General features: G+C 42.4%; 1 protein-coding gene and 1 long non-coding RNA gene across 2 annotated transcripts in view; one reads left to right on the forward strand and one right to left on the reverse strand.

Annotated features, from left to right (window-relative positions):
• Positions 1 to 299: 299 nt before the first annotated feature.
• LOC127571173 (uncharacterized) lies at positions 300 to 7,141 on the reverse strand. Its single transcript, XR_007956454.1, has 3 exons — positions 7,129 to 7,141; positions 3,110 to 3,209; positions 300 to 336 (listed from the first exon to the last, which is right to left on the reverse strand). It is a non-coding gene; the product is annotated as an uncharacterized LOC127571173 (long non-coding RNA).
• Positions 7,142 to 7,269: 128 nt separating this feature from the next.
• The window catches only part of nampt2 (nicotinamide phosphoribosyltransferase 2), a 31,847-nt gene continuing 23,173 nt past the window's right edge, over positions 7,270 to 15,943 (forward strand). Inside the window, exon 1 of the mRNA XM_052018013.1 lies at positions 7,270 to 7,363. Within this exon, the coding sequence (XP_051873973.1) occupies positions 7,304 to 7,363 (60 nt within the window). The 5' untranslated portion in view covers positions 7,270 to 7,303. The remainder of the gene's footprint in view (positions 7,364 to 15,943) is intronic.

Genomic DNA, 15,943 nt, shown 5'->3' on the forward strand with positions numbered 1-15,943 from the left:
AGCTTCCAGAAATACAGGAGGACCAAGGGTCCAGTGCAAATGAGGAAGTAGAAGAAATAAGTATGAATAAAGAACTACTTTTAGGTAAGTTAATGAGCCAGAAAACTGACAAATCCCCAGGACTTGACAATCTATATCCAAGAGTTTTGAAAGATATAGCTATGGAGATAGTGGATGCTTCAGTTATCATCTTCCAAAATCCTATTGATTCTGGAATGGTTCCTGTACATTGGAGGGCAGTAAATGTGACATACCTATTTAAGAAAGGAGAGACAGAGAAAAGAGGAAACTACCAACCTGTTAGCCTGATAGTTGCCGTTGAGAAAACACTGGAATCTGGAATAAAGAATGTGATATCAAGACAGTTAGAAGATAAAGATATGACTGAGTGGAGATAACATACATTTACAAAATGGAAATCACTTTTGTTGAATCAATTGGAGTTTTTTTTGAGGATATCTTGAGTAGATTAGATGTGAGAGAACCAGTGGTTGTACTGTATTTGGATATTCAGAAGGCTTTGTCCCACACATCGAGATTATTAAGTAGGGTTCAGCACCTGGAATTGGGGGAATATATTAGCATGAATTGACAGTAGGTTGACTGCTTAACTGATTTCAATGGAGCTGAATTCTTGCAGTGGAGAACAATGAGCAAAAACTTCCATATCATGTTAATGGTCCATAGCTTGTATATATTCAGTGAACATGCTAGAAAATGTCAGAGTGGATGCATTCTCGTATAACTGAGTTTTTTTAAAATTGAAAGGCCTAAAAATGGATTGCATGAGCTGTTTATTTTGGGACTAGAGGACTGAAAACAAACTATTGTATATAATGAAACACAATAATGTTGATTGCAAGTTGCTTTACATCACTCCAGAAATTCAACTGGGCATTTCCCAATGTCAGTTACACTTGCACATTAAGTGATGTAACTCACCATGCCATGTTCCTTTTGGAACACTGCCAGGGAGTTAGTTCATGTTGCCCCAGGAGCAACCATGGTGGGATTACTGAGTTTTCCCTGCACAGTCCTGAGCTCAGATGCTTGTAAGATAATCCCGTATTTCTATACCACTCACCCACCTCCTTTCATGGTATCAACATCCCCCATCAACCTCTGGGGTCCTTTAGGTCCAAGCTCCAAACCCCAATATCATGAAATTAGAATAGCCCGAATGCCCATATTGCAATCTCATAATACCATTAGCTTCCCATCTCCTGAACCCCACTGGGTCCAATTCCCTGGAGTATTCACCCTGCTAGGCCATTACTCTCCAAGGCCCCCCTAAAGCAGCCCCATCTCCACTCCCCTCTAGCCGAACCCAATTGCTGAAAATTCATCCATCCACAGCTCCAATCCTGATCACTATTCAACTCATCTGCCAGCCCGGATTCTCAGTGCTGACTCAATCTATTACAGCACCCACCCCACCCCATCCCCCCAGGCCTTAACCAGGCATCTGACTGCAAATCGTCTCACCTTCCTTCTCTCTGACAACCCAACTTTAGTCTTTTATGAAAATAAACAATGCCTTACTGAAGCTTCATCATCTGAACCATTATTGCTGCACTGCAAAACAACCATGCAACCTGCTAATACTTGCACACTGCAGTTTCTAGGCTTACAAGTCTTAGCAGTGATGTTATTGGCAATGAAAAGCATACTGTGCTGAAATTGCTCTCTAATTACTTTAACCTGTCATGCAAAATGTCATGAAAGATCTGTGAGCAGTTATAGGTGTAATGTAGAGCAAGTGGCTTTCCTACACTGCTGACTGTAAAATACAGGCAATTAAGTTTGTGGGAAACACATTATGTAGCAGCCAAGTAGAATATATAAATTTGGATCTTACTGAGCGGATCTCAGCTTACAGTCATGAAATGAACTATAATGTATTGTCTAAGCTGCTTATCAGTGAGATGGGATCCATGGCACAGTTTGTTATGCATAACATCTAGTCCCACAGGAAATAAATATTTGCCAGGATTTACAAAACTATTCATGTGTTATGGAACACTGCATGTATCTGTGCAACAGTTAATCATTTAATCTTGCAAATTAAAATAAAATTGTAGAATGCAGATCCATCTAAATGAGAAAAAGATGGAAAGAAAAAGACAGCAGAGGGAGGATGCTTTAGAATTATGTGAAGCAGCATAAGCTATGTGCAATTTCAAAGTTCTGATCTGCAATATTATCAGCAATATTATCAGCTACTAGTATTATCCAATGTTTGCACAAAATGTTTCTACAAAAGACAATCCATCACATTCAGATACATTTCCAGGAATGCATATTCCAAGGCAGGATGGTACAGAATAAAGGTTGGCATCAGATAATCATTTATTGAAGTCAGAAGAGAATTAAGAAGGAAGTGGCCAGGTCCTTCGTAAATTCCCTGCTAAGTACGTTTTAATAAGTTGTAATTACAGCATGAGGATGGGAGTCAGGCAATGTGAAGAAATTATGAAGGACTTAAGGGTATAAGAACAATGGTAGTGGATGATTTTTTTTGTGTGTGAAAAGAGCAAGCAGTTGCCTCTGCAATCCTAAACTTAAATCCTGAATGTGTGTTTACCCTGCTGCTTTGGTAAGATAATGTAATGATTTGGGAACAGGTGGACTTACTAAAGGAAGGTGATGAACCAAAATGTATAGATCATACATTCCCAATGAATTAGGGAAGAGCAGGATTTAAGCACAAATAGAACTTGAGGAGTTGGGATGCAGAGCCTCGAAGGTTGTGGTTACTATGCATATGCCAGTCACTGCAGACAAAACAACAGTGAAGGGTAAATTCTTGAAGTAGAGAAGCCTAATATATCAAAAGCAATTCTGAGGCAGGAGAAAATTATACAATTTGCATGAGCTATAAACATACAAAGTTGGCAGCAATAATCTCACAGGGATATTAACAGGACTTGAAGAAAAGCATTTATATAAATGCAGAGGATTGGGAGTTTAGGGGATTTTGGTGAGATGTACTGGAAAATGGCAAATGGTTCTTTTCTCTACATTAAATTCAATGTGGTTTGTGCTTTGATCCACCTCTGTTGTTCTATTCACACAACAATCTTATAGTTGATAGATTTTATGGTATTACCTTTCTACATTCTTAACATGTGCAATTTATGAAGTCCTCTGCAAATCCATTCTGCACAGGCTGCTGCAGTAGCTGCCACATTTCTGTACTGTCTGAAATTCTGATGATAATACAGGAAGAATGATTGTGTTATCTTGATCTATGTCCAGACTAAAAAAGGCAAATAATAAATCAGAGGGTGTAAATTAATGCATGGGTCGACAATAGATAGTTTTCAAACTTTCAACATTTGCAAAGGTTAAGAGCTCGTTTTTTTCTTTTATCTTATGATAGGCAGTGTTAAATTATTGATATTGCTTAAAAACCTGCAGTGGCTTAAACTAGATTTTCCAGAGCGAAAATATGAACTAGTCAGCAATGCAGCTTTACTCTGAACATATCAATGGATGACTTATTTTTCTCTAACTCCTTTTATCATTCACATATTGTTCATATGATGAGACATGAAAAGGACACCATATTCAAAAGTGCATCAAGGAAAAAACATAATTCTCTCTCCTGGGATACACTACCATAATATTAAATATTTGAAACTAAAAGTAAATTTGAAACCTAAAAGGCATGGATTGACTTATAGCAAAAGCTATTGCCTCTCAACATCAAAGAAAATATGATTTATTACACTAGTTGAATGCATAATCTTTACTTATTTTATCATAATGCCAGTAACTTAAAATTGTAAAACTAAAACGAGATTTTTGCAGTCCTTGACAGAGATGTTTTTGAAGGAGATAATTTTCACATGAGAGCAAAATGTGAAAAATGGAAATGATGGGCCAGATCTTGCTTACCTGGAACACTCCACCTCTGGTGCCCTACACTAACATGGTACAATGTGGTGTGCCAGTTTCACTGGCCCAAAGCAGCAGCAGCCGCCTCTGTGGGAATGATGAGGAATTCCCATTCCAAAGCCATTCTGAAAGATTTGATAGCTGTCAAAACTTAATTTCAACTTTTGTTGTGTGTAAAACTTTCACAAATGGGCATCTAAAAGCTATTAAAATTGAATAACCTACTTTTCTTATTAAATATTACTTTTGTAACCTAAATGTAAACTAAAATACACAGAAGCATTTATGAATAATCAAATAAGGTAAACTGGAATAAACAAATATAAAATAGTAACTTAACTTCCCCTTTGTCTCCTATTCCACAGCCTTTCAATTCCCATTGTATTAACAGAGGCTTGGATAGTGGACCATGTCTAAGCTGGTGCAGGATCCAATAGGTGACTCCCCATCTTAATGCTGGGGAATCTTAGCAAGATTCAATTACACTGCCTCATTCCATGAAGAGTCAAGTAAATTAACAGAAACGCCACTCCAAATACATCAGAACTGTCAGACTTCCATGGTTGAGGACAGTTGTGTTGAAGTCCCTGACTTATTTCTGTCCAACCTACTAAAAACATCTGGAAGTGTTGACTTTGGCCAGCAAGATCAGGCCCACTGCCCACAACTACTTTTTAAAACAGCTTTTAGTTTGTTGACTCACATTTTAGCTTCAGGAAAGCTTTACACATAAAGATTGGCCATTAAAATAAAAATCAACAAACTGCAACATACTGACAATGCAAATTGAGAATTGGTCAGTGAATGAACCATTTCAATGCATGCATTACATAAAAGATCACAAAATATTTATTTGTATGAATGTGGGTTGAGCTGAGGTTTGATCTAGGGGGCATCTGAACAGGAGGAGAGATCTGGATACAAGATGGGCAAGGAATTTAATCATCAGAGTATGGGGATGACAGTTTCTGGTCTGACTGACTGAATTTGACAATGGAGGAGAATGAGGGAGCGTATGAATGCAGGGATGGACAGATCTAATAGCTGCTCTTGGGTGTTCTAATTTCATGATTGTGGGGACACTGGTGGGGGAAGTGTATTGTGATCTGAATGTTCCAAGATAAGATAGAGAAGAGTATGATGTGGGGGAGTCTATTTGATGAGATTGAAAGGAGGGTCTGATTGTGCAGGTTTCTTTGATGGGCTGGCAGGGAATGAGGAATACTCCTGCTTTTCCTGACTTCCAGTGTTGTAAAAGCATTTAACCCTTCCAGCTGTTTTTTTGGGTCCCCCTCTCTGTCCAGTTTCCACAAGGCATGGACAACATGGTCATCATGTTAAATCTGGGACACAGAGAACCTCAGGACCTGGGCCTCACTCAGTTTCTATTCTAGTGAGTGCTCTGCCTTCAAAAGGGCAGGTTAAAATCTATACTTCCCTCACATTATTCCATTAAAACCAGGAGTGGCTTCTATGCAGGTGGAGTGCAGTTGTGCTTCTCATTATTTTGCACTTACTCTCCCCTCCCAGCCTACCTGGCCTTAGGGGTTAAAATTCACCACAAGTGTATCTTCCTTGCATTTTCTGATTCAAAGGCAAATCTGATACCCTATTTTCTACTTTTTTTTTTCCGTTTTTTGGCTCCATGATTACCTGTCACATCATGTAACTTGCTCATATTAAGCTTCTGTGACCATTGATCAGAAAGTTTTGGCCACCCAATAGCAGAAAAAAAAACCAAACTGAACATAGAGAAGCTCTTTACAAAATGGCAACCACATTATACCAGTTATGGAACAGAATTTCACTGAAGTAACAGTGCAAGTTAATAGTCGTTTTAGTAGCCCTCAGATTTTGCTACATAGAAGATCACTGACAGAAATGTGTGTAAAGTACTGATAGCAATCTAATTTCCTGAGTATCTAATAGCAATGGCAAACTAATTGCAATCCAATACCTGTTGATCTGCACCCTATAACTGCAGCCAGAATCCTGTACTGCCTAACCCAAGTCTTCTCAACAGACTTTGCTTTTAAACAGCCAGATTACTTTCATTGTCTAAATGGACTTGGGTACCACTTTCAGGTAATAATTCTGAACTGGGAGTTTCTGTACTTCACATGACAAAGATAAGCCTGATCCAAATCATGAGGTTACACAATAAGACACTCCACTCTTTATCTGGGACATTTCCCAGAATGTTGCTGTTGGTTTGAGTTTAGTCATACATCAACCACTTATTGGGCTTGGAGTCAACAAAGAAATCTTTTTCACACAACAAACAGGGAAAGGCCATTCAGCCTCCAAGTACTAGTCCTTGTGTTTGTCTTTGCTCCCAGAAAATGATATTCAATTCCCTGATACTAATATTCATCCCATTCCCTTTCAAGTGAAATCCTGGTCCATGTCAGTGTCATGGGGTGAAGCAACCCATGGCTTAATAGCCTTCAGGTCAAGTATTTCCCATTCTTCTCTCCTCTTTGGTCCAGTGAGAATCAACAGTCAGTATCACTTGTTCCACAATTTCTCAGCAGTGAAACTGCCCTTCACCCTTGATGTTTGGGAAGGTCATCAGCATTCACACATCTATTCCTTAGTGATCTTGTCTGGCTCTGCTTCCTTTACTGATGCTCCCAGGTTTGCACATTCACTGTACTTCAGTCTCTTCGTTTCCATTAAGCCTCAAACCTCTTAACATGCCCTTACATCTTTTTCCCCCGACCTTACTTCTCCGTCCCCAGACTCCCTTCACTGATTCCCTCATTTCAAGGCCCTCATCCCCATCTTGCTTACTCTCCAACAGCCAATCCTTCAATCATTATTAGATGCAGGCTTTCATTTCCCTGAACTCCACCAACATTCTGATTCACTAGCCCCCAAGCCCAGCCCTCTGGACGTTCAATCCCTTCTTTTTCCCGCCTCTGAGGAACCTGTCTTTCCAAATACTTCCTCCAAGTCCCACTTCTGTCACCGACTTCACTTCTTGTCTCAACCCCCATTTCACCTTACCATCTCTCTAACCCACCTTTCACCCCCTCCACCACTCCTCCTTGCCCCTCCCATCTCACACCATCAACCCTTGCCCTCTTGCTCTGTAGCCCTCCCCAAAGCCCCACCAACCCCTACTCCGAGTGCTCACTCCTCTGTAACTCCCCTTCTCCTTCAAACTCTGGCCCAAACTCGCTCGTTCCCCTGGTGACCTTGAGTTAACTGCCACTCCTGTGGTACCTGTTGCCATCAGCCGGCGGCTCCACTGACTGCCCGGACCCGGAGCACAGCTCCTGCGCGTTGGCTCCGCCCTGGCCTGTGACGCCGGGACAAGGCTTGACGTGAGAGTGAGCGCTGCCTCGGCTCCAGCCTGATTTCACGCCTACCGAGCCCGGGGGACAAGCGTGTGGCTGCGATGGCCGAAGCCGCTGCCTCCTCCGACTTTAACATCTTGTTGGCCACGGATTCCTACAAGGTACAGTAAAGGCAAAGGGGACGGCTCCGGGACTCCTGATTGTGCGGGGGCTCCGACGTCAGGTGCTAATTGTCAGGCACAGGAGCGAGGGGTGCAGGTAATGAGCAATAAAAACACCCGCCAAGTCTGGCATAGGAAACAACTGCCGCTGAGAGAAGAAGTCCCTTAACATTATATGTGTAGAGCTCATACTTTTTCAGACTGCTGACTACAAGTCTGCACTTAAGGAATGTATTTTGTGTAAACGCATCATTTTAATCCCAAGTGAATCCTCATATCGAAAAGCAAAATAAAACCGCAGATGCTGGAAATAAATACAGAAAATGCTGGAGATATTTAAGAGATTAGGCAGCATCTGTGGAGAGAGAAGCTAGAGTTAAGGTTTCGGGTTGAATGCCGTTATCAAAACTGATAAAACTTGGAAACTGAGCTTGTAAGTGATAGGGGACGATCCTGAACTTCCAGTTGCCTGTCATTTTAACTCTCTGATCTACACTGTGTTCTCTGTCTTTGACCTCTGACATTGTTCCATTGAAGCCCCAACCTTAACTCAAGGAACAGAAGTGCCAGGCAATGACCATCTCCAACAAAAGAGGGTCCATCCACCTAACCTTGACATTCAATGGTATTACTACCAACATCCTGGGGAACAGCATTGACAAGCATCTGCTCAATCAGCCACAAATGTACATACCAGGGCGACAAGAGTAAGTTAGAGGCTGGGTATCCTGTGGAAAATGACAGCCTCTGACACCCTATGGCCATCCATAAGACATAATTTAAAAGTGTGAAGTACTGTCCACTAGCTTGGATGAGTGCAACACCAACAACTCTTTACAAAAAATAACATACTAGAATAGTTTACCACCACCTTCTCAAGGGCAATTTGGGAAGGGCCAATAAATGTTGGTTTTGCCAGCAACTTCCAGATCCCAAAATGATTTTCAAAAGAGCATCTCATCTTCCAACAAGGTATGTTACAACTCTCAGGACTGAATGTTGAATTCAACAATTGTAGATAACTAGCCTTTCCAGATGTGTCAAAACTGACCAGTGGTGATGAAAGTCATAATCTTGCCACATTAACTCAATTTTGCTCTCTCCTCATATACTGCTTGACCTGCTGGATAATTCCAGCTTTCTCTTTTACTTCAGAGGCCAGCAACGGCAGATTAATGTTTCTCTAGTTCCTACAATTTCTCTCTCTCTCCTTTTGTTTATTTCCTATTTATATTCCATACAGATCATTGGCTATGGACAAGCTTCACTGCTTTTTCTCAGCTTGCACCACAGGCTTCTCTCTCTCTCTCTCTCTCTGTCTCACACACACACGCACACTCTTCACTGTTTCATTAGCATCCTCTTTCTTCTTTGTGCCCCTCCCCATTCCATGAAACTTAAAATATATTCATTTTCTAACTGTTCCTGGTTCTAACAAGTTAACTCTACTTCTCTCCAAAGATACTGCCTGACCAATGTGTATTTCCAGCACGTGGAAATTGTGTGTTCAGCACAATTTTGGAAACTTGTGTTCAGCCGTGCAGTTAAGAGAAGGATTATTAGGCTTCAGTTTAGCAGTGCTTCTATTGCACTGCTTTGCATGCTGATTGATGTCCTGATCTGTATACTCTGTGTATTTTTGGCATTGTTAACTGCTGGTGCTAACTTTCTTATTGGCATGATGGCTGGCTGACTCGTTCTCAAATGAATGTCCATGTTACTGGTTACCATGTTGGCTATTGTAAAGTACAAGTAATGGGTGCTACAGTACTAAATTTTAAAACCTATAGCTTAGGGAATGTCATTGTAGAAATAAAGCTCAATATAACTAAAGTGATTGAATTTCACAAGGATATGTAAAGAACGACATTGAAATATTCAGCCTCGGGCAAAATTAGGAAGTAATTAAGCTACTGAGTACATCTTATTACATCTTATTTGCCATTTTCAAATATCAGCCTTGTGTCCGAGAGGATCGGAACATGCTGCAGTGTTCTTCACAACCTGCTGGCAGTAGATGCTCATTTAAAGGATCCAGTGATGAATCCTGAAGCACCTGAGGTGAAACCCCCTGTAGTTGCTCTGTGCATGCAGAATCACCACTTGGCCTGTTTGGACACAAAGTGTATGTTTTGTTTCATAATTCTAGGTAGGTAATGATAATGGTTTAATCAGTTTCTTTACAATCAACTTAGCTGTAATCTGTCAGCATTCTGTAACTGATACACTTCAGAAATTTAAAGGTGGACTTTCACCTTTCTCACGTAGCCATTTAAGCAGAGTTGAGGATTTGCCACCAGTTTTCACTTAGATTGATTCTGTAGAAATTAAAATTGCATGAACTGTACAAATGGATAAATTGCAATAGCAGATTTATGCCCAAGTGACATGTTAAAAATCTACCTTTAATTTCCTTCAGATGGATTTGTTTTGATCCACCAACCCTACCTTCCTCACTCCCCCAACTACCGATCCCTCCTTCCCTCAACTACCACCTTTTTCTCTGACTACCAAGCTTACCTTATCCCTGGCAGCTGAGCCAAGCCTTGACCCCTCTACAGGCCAAGTGAACCTTCATCAGCTTCCTCTCCCAGGTCAACATCGCCAATATTGAGTTCTAAGTTACATTCGGGCATCTCTGATGAGGAGGACATGTTACTCTCATGCCTAACACCAGACTCAGAAACATATACTCTGTTCTCAGCTCCATTGTGACAAGAGATTACCAAGTGGATGAAGGAAATAATTTAAGGATGTTCTGAAAATCACATTGACTAAGTGGGAGCACACATGAGCCCTACATAAATGATGGAAGGAGCACACCACTTCACAAATACCCACCCGCACAGCCCATCAAGCACCTCGTGCCCCCCCCCCCCCCCCCCGTAGTAGTCTTCTGGTCCACCAGTGGGCTCATCAGCCCTCAGAAGCCACAGAACTGCAGCAGAAGCAAGTCATCCTTGAGCCTAAGGGACAGCCTCAGAGGAAGATGACATGATGCTCTTACCCGAAGCTGGTGACGGGTGAGCCATTATTAAAATAACGACAATTTTCCAAAGTTTGCATTTGTCCCGAGAGGAGTCAAAAGATTTGCCACATAAAGAAGCAATTCAAAAATCTACATTCCAGCAATGATATAGTACAAAGTAATTATCCTAATATTGCAGCAGCTGGTTCACTTTTCATTTGATTAGATGGAGTCACATTGCTGTTCCAGTGAAATTGTTACCCCGATCGAAGAATGAAACAGACTTCAGTTCAATGAAAATTAATGACGACTGTCACAAAGCTAAATCATGTACATTGAATTTCCAAATTATCTTCATTAATTTTTTATTCTTGTGCAGTGGTAGGTAAAGATCAGTCCTGGGTAATCACCTTGAGGATAATTTGTCCAGTAAATAATCCTGAAATAAGCAGCAATGGCATGTACTTTGCTTTTATTTAAATTACTACTTTGATTAGTGTTGATAATTCATAACACTAAACTACGGTTACTGTATGACTTCCATGTCATGTAGTACAGGAATACGTGACTTCCATTTTCTATTGTGGTTGAGCCATCATTTTCTTTGTTTCAATATAATAATTCATTTGGCCACGGTGACATATTCTGTCATGCACTACATTTATGAAAATGCACATTCCATATTTACTGGTCCTTTTATTTCCTGTTGATCTCACATTTGAAATAAGTTATGGAAACTTGCAATTTTGAAACTATTTTACATCACTCAGTGTAATTGTAGTTCATGGAACAGTGACGTTCTCACGTTTTTTGTTTTCAATTTTTCCCTACATACATTTAATAGAAAACAATGACAAACCACCTGCTTTTACTTAGCCAAGAAGCTGACTCCAATAACAGATCACAGCCTCCACTGATAATAGAGGGCTGGCTTAGTTTGTGTCTATAGCATAGTTGAAAATGTAAGCACATGCTTTAAAAAGAAATAGTGTAGAACCCTGGATCGGACCTTCTGTGACTGTGGATTGTAGCACGTGGCTTGACATTTTAATTGTCTTTGGGAAGTGGGAGTCATTGCCAAGACCAGCACATATTGAATTCCAAATTGCCCTTGAGGAGGTAGTGATGAGCCACTTGCTTGAAGCGCTGGAGTTCTTCTGGTGAAGGTAGCTCCTCAAAGCTGTTGTATATGTCCATTGAAATGTTAGAAAAAGACAAAAAAAATGAAAGTCTAACCACTTATCCTAAACATGACTCATCCAGTCAAATGGGAAGTATTCCATCATGTTCCTGCCTTGTGCCTTGTAGATGGTGATAAGGCTTTCAAGAGTCAGATGGTGAGGCACTTGCCATGGATACTGAGTCTCTTAGCTGCTGTTGTAGCTTTTGCTTGTCTGGTTGAGTTTCTGGTCAATATAATCCTGTAGGATGTTGCTGGCGGGGGAGTGATAAAGTAATTGAACGTTTAGGATAGGTGGTCCTTTTTTGTCTTTGTCTGATATTTCAATGGATTAAATTTACTTATCAACCCATGCCTGAATGTTGTCTTAGCTTGCTGCAGAACCTGCAGCAATGTCCTGGGGCTGGGATGTTTGAGGTAACCACAACCATCGTTGTGTGAGGTATGACCCCAACCATTAGAGTATTTTCCCCTTGATACCCATTATATTGCATGACCTCAGTCAAGAGGAAGACAAGGATTTTGTGGATGACTGTGCCACAATGATTGAGACCATCCAATCCTCAGCTTTCCCTACTTCCCTCTCTTTTTCTGGTCCACTAGGCCAAACTTCAAAATATCTCCCAAGCCCTGACCCTAAACTTGCATCTTTGCATCTAGCCATCTTGCATCTAGTTTCTCAGGTTTCTACTGTGACCTCCTAACCCTTTTCTTTTTTAAAGTCTTTCAAAGTATTGTAATTGGCAATTGGTTTATTATTATCACATGTACTGAGGTACAGTGAAAAACTGTTTTGCATGCCATCCATACAGATCATTTCACAACATCAGCGTACTATTCTCAATGCATTCTCTGTGAATTCCTTCAGTCTTCCCCTAAGGTTCCTGTCTTTGTAGTGATGCTGAAATACCAAAATGACTCTTAAAGCCACTGATGATCTTCTATGTGAATATTTTAAAAGTAATCCATTTTTCCTTATCCTTCCCTTTCTGACAACAGATTTTGACAGGGTTGATGACACCATTCTCCTCCAGCACTTCACTGTTGCCAGCATGGGTCAGATGGTGCCTGTCTTGTTCCTTTGTCTATGCATTTCAATCCAGAGACGCTTTTGCTATGGCTTCTCATAGAACGTAAAACAGTACAGCAATGGACAGGCCATTCAGCCCATGATGTTGTGCCGATCTTGATACAGATTTATACTGAACGTCCTCCTCCTGTTTATCATCCATATCCCTCCATTCCTTTCATACTCATGTTTCTATCTAAATGCTTCTTAAATGCCACCAAACTGCCTGATTCCACTACTACCCCTGGTATACCCATTTCAGGCACCTACCACTTTCTGTGTAAAAATAAAATTTGCCCCTCATGTCGCTTTTAAACTTCCCCTCTCTAACCTCAAAAGCATCTCCTCTGGTGTTTGAGATTTCTACCCTGGTGAACAGATTCTGACTGTCTACCCTAGCTATGCCTCTCATAATTCGAGGCCATGCTGTTCGGCAAGTGACCCGACCAATCCAACATCCCCTTCACCGTCAGGCCTGACTATCTGAAGGTGCTGGGGTTCTGGTTCGGAGGGGCCGGGGCGTGCAACAAAAATTGGCGGGAGCGGATTGGGAAGGTGAAGCAGAAACTGGGACTGTGGGAACAGCGCTCCCTATCGATAACTGGGAAGAACCTGGTCATCAGGTGTGAGGTGCTCTCAGGGCTGCTGTACTTGGCGCAGGTGTGGCCTGTCCCTCGCTCCTCCGGCTTGGAAATCACCCGGGCTGTTTTCCGGCTCATCTGGGGATCCAAGATGGTGCGGGTCCGACGGGTCACCATGCACAAGTCCCTGAACAATGGGGGTAAAGGTGTCCCCAATGTCACCCTCATGCTGTCTGTGGCTGCATCAGGCTGTGCGTGGAACCCAAGTACGTGGGCACCAAGTGTCACTACGTACCGAGGTTCTACCTGTCCCAGCTGTTGCGAAGGATGGGCCTGGCCCCGTGGCCACACGGCGTCCCAGTTAGCTGGACGTTGCTGCACTACCTGTCCTTCGTGGAAAAGTTCTTCCGGACCAACCCCTTGGACCATAAGTCCGTCAGGAAGTGGTCAGCACAGAATATCCTGCAGACACTGCAGGAGGAGGACTCGATGGACACCGTGGGGTGGTTCCCTGAGCAGACTGTCCAGACCATCTGGCAGAATGTCTCATCGCCAGAACTCACCAACAAGCACCAAGACCTCGCTTGGCTGGCGGTGAGAGGGGCCCTCCCAGTAAGATCCATCCTGCACGGTTGGGGCATCACCCCCAGTGCGCGCTGCCCCCAGGAGGACTGCGCCGGGGACAAGACAGTCGCCCACCTCTTTGCGGGTTGTGGGTTTGCGAGGAGGGTGTGGTGAAAGATGAAGGGGTCCTTGTCACATTTCATCCCCAGCAGCAGCGTAACAGAGGATTCTCTGATCTACGGGCTGTTCCTGGGGACACACACAGAGACGGACATCAACTGCTGCTGGAAGGTCATCAACTCGGTGAAAGATGCCCTTTGGTCAGCCCGAAAATTGTTGGTCTCCCAGCACTGCGAGATGTACATAGGGGAATGCTGCCGACTGGCACATCCCAGGCTGCAGGAGTACGTGCTGAGGGACGCACTGAAGCTGGGTACAGCCAAGGCAAAGGCTTGGTGGGGAAGGACGACAGTTTAGGGTTCTTCTGCCACAGGAGAAGGAGGGGCGGGGTCAGGCGAGGAAGCCACTCAAATGTTGTAAATATGGGATTGGGTTATCACCCCAGGGAGCCACACGTGTGGCATCAGTGCTGTGTTTTTTGTATATAAAAAGGTAACACTAAGAATTGAACTGTACACGAATGTAAAGGTTTGAACAGTTTTATTATTGTATATAGTTTCTTCTTTTATGAATAAAGTTTATTTTGATAAAAAAAACCTCTATCAGGTCTCCCCTCAGCGTCTGATGGTCTAAGGAGAACAACCTAAGTTGGTCCAACCCCTCTAATCCATGCAGCATCCTGGTAAACTTCTTCTGTACCTTCTCCACAATCTCTACATCCTTCCTATAACGGGACGACCAAAACCAAAGTGTGGTCTGACTGAAGGTTTAAATAGCTGCAGCATGACTTCCTTACTCTTGTACTCAACACCCCTACCAATGAAAGCAAGCATGCCATATGCCTTCTTTACCACCTTATCCACTTGCATAGCCACTTTCAGTGAACTATGGACTGGGACCCCAAGATCCCTGTGTACCTCAATGCTATGAAGGGGCCTGCCATTAACTAAGTACTTTCTCCTTTCACTTGACCTCCCAAAGTACAACACCTCACACTTGCCTGGATTAAACTCCATCAGCCGCTTCTCCGCCCATATCTGTAACTGATCTATACCCCACTGTGTTCTTTGATAGTCTTTTACACTGTCCACAACTCCACCAATCTTGGTGTCATCTGCAAACTTGCTAATCCACCCATCTACATTTTCATCCAAATCTTTGATATATATCACAAGCAACAAAGGTCCCAGCACCGATCCTTGTGGAACACCACTGGTCATGGACCTCCAGCCAGAGTAACAGCCTTCTCCCTCTATTCTCTGTCTTCTAAGGGCAAGCCAGTTCTGAATCCAAACTTGCAACTTACCCTGGATCCTTTGAATCTTTATCATCTGAATCAACCTACCACAAGGGACCTTGTCAAATGCCTTACTAAAGTCTATGTAGGTAACATCCACTGTCTTATCCTCATCAAGCTCCTTTGCCACCTCCTCGAAAAAGCTCAATCAAGTTTGAAAGACATGAACTGTTCCACAGGTTATACCTTTCCAAATGTCCATAAATTCTATTCCTCTATATCCTCCCCAATAGCTTCCCTACCACTGACATGAGGCTCACTGGCCTACAGTTACCTAGATTATCCCTATTTCCCTTCTTGAACAAAGGCACATTTGCTACTCTCCAGTCATCCGGGACCTCACCTGTTGCTAGTGAAGACACTAAGATCCTTGTCAAAGCCTCAGCAATCTCCTCACCTGCTGCTTTCAATATGCCATCAGGCCCTGTGGACTTATCCACCTTAATGCTTTTCAGAAGACCCAGCATTACCTCCTCCTCAATCTCAAAGTATCCCAGCACATTAGCATGCCCCATTCTGTTTTCATTATCCTCCAATTCTTCTCCGCAGGAAATACCAACACAAGGTACTCATTTAGTACCTCAGCCACTTGCTCTGGCTCCAAACACAAATTCCCTCCTTTATCCTTGAGTGGACCTACCCTCTCCTTAGTTATCCTCTTTTTCTTCATACAAGTATAAAATGCCTTGGGATTATCCTTGAACCTTCTTGTCAAGGACATTTCATTGCCCTTTTTGGCCTTCCTAATCATCTGCTTGAGCACTTGCCTGCTATCTTAATATTTCACAAGGGCCCAGTCTG

Source organism: Pristis pectinata, chromosome 6, assembly GCF_009764475.1.
Source record: "Pristis pectinata isolate sPriPec2 chromosome 6, sPriPec2.1.pri, whole genome shotgun sequence".
Taxonomy (NCBI): Eukaryota; Metazoa; Chordata; class Chondrichthyes; order Rhinopristiformes; family Pristidae; genus Pristis; species Pristis pectinata.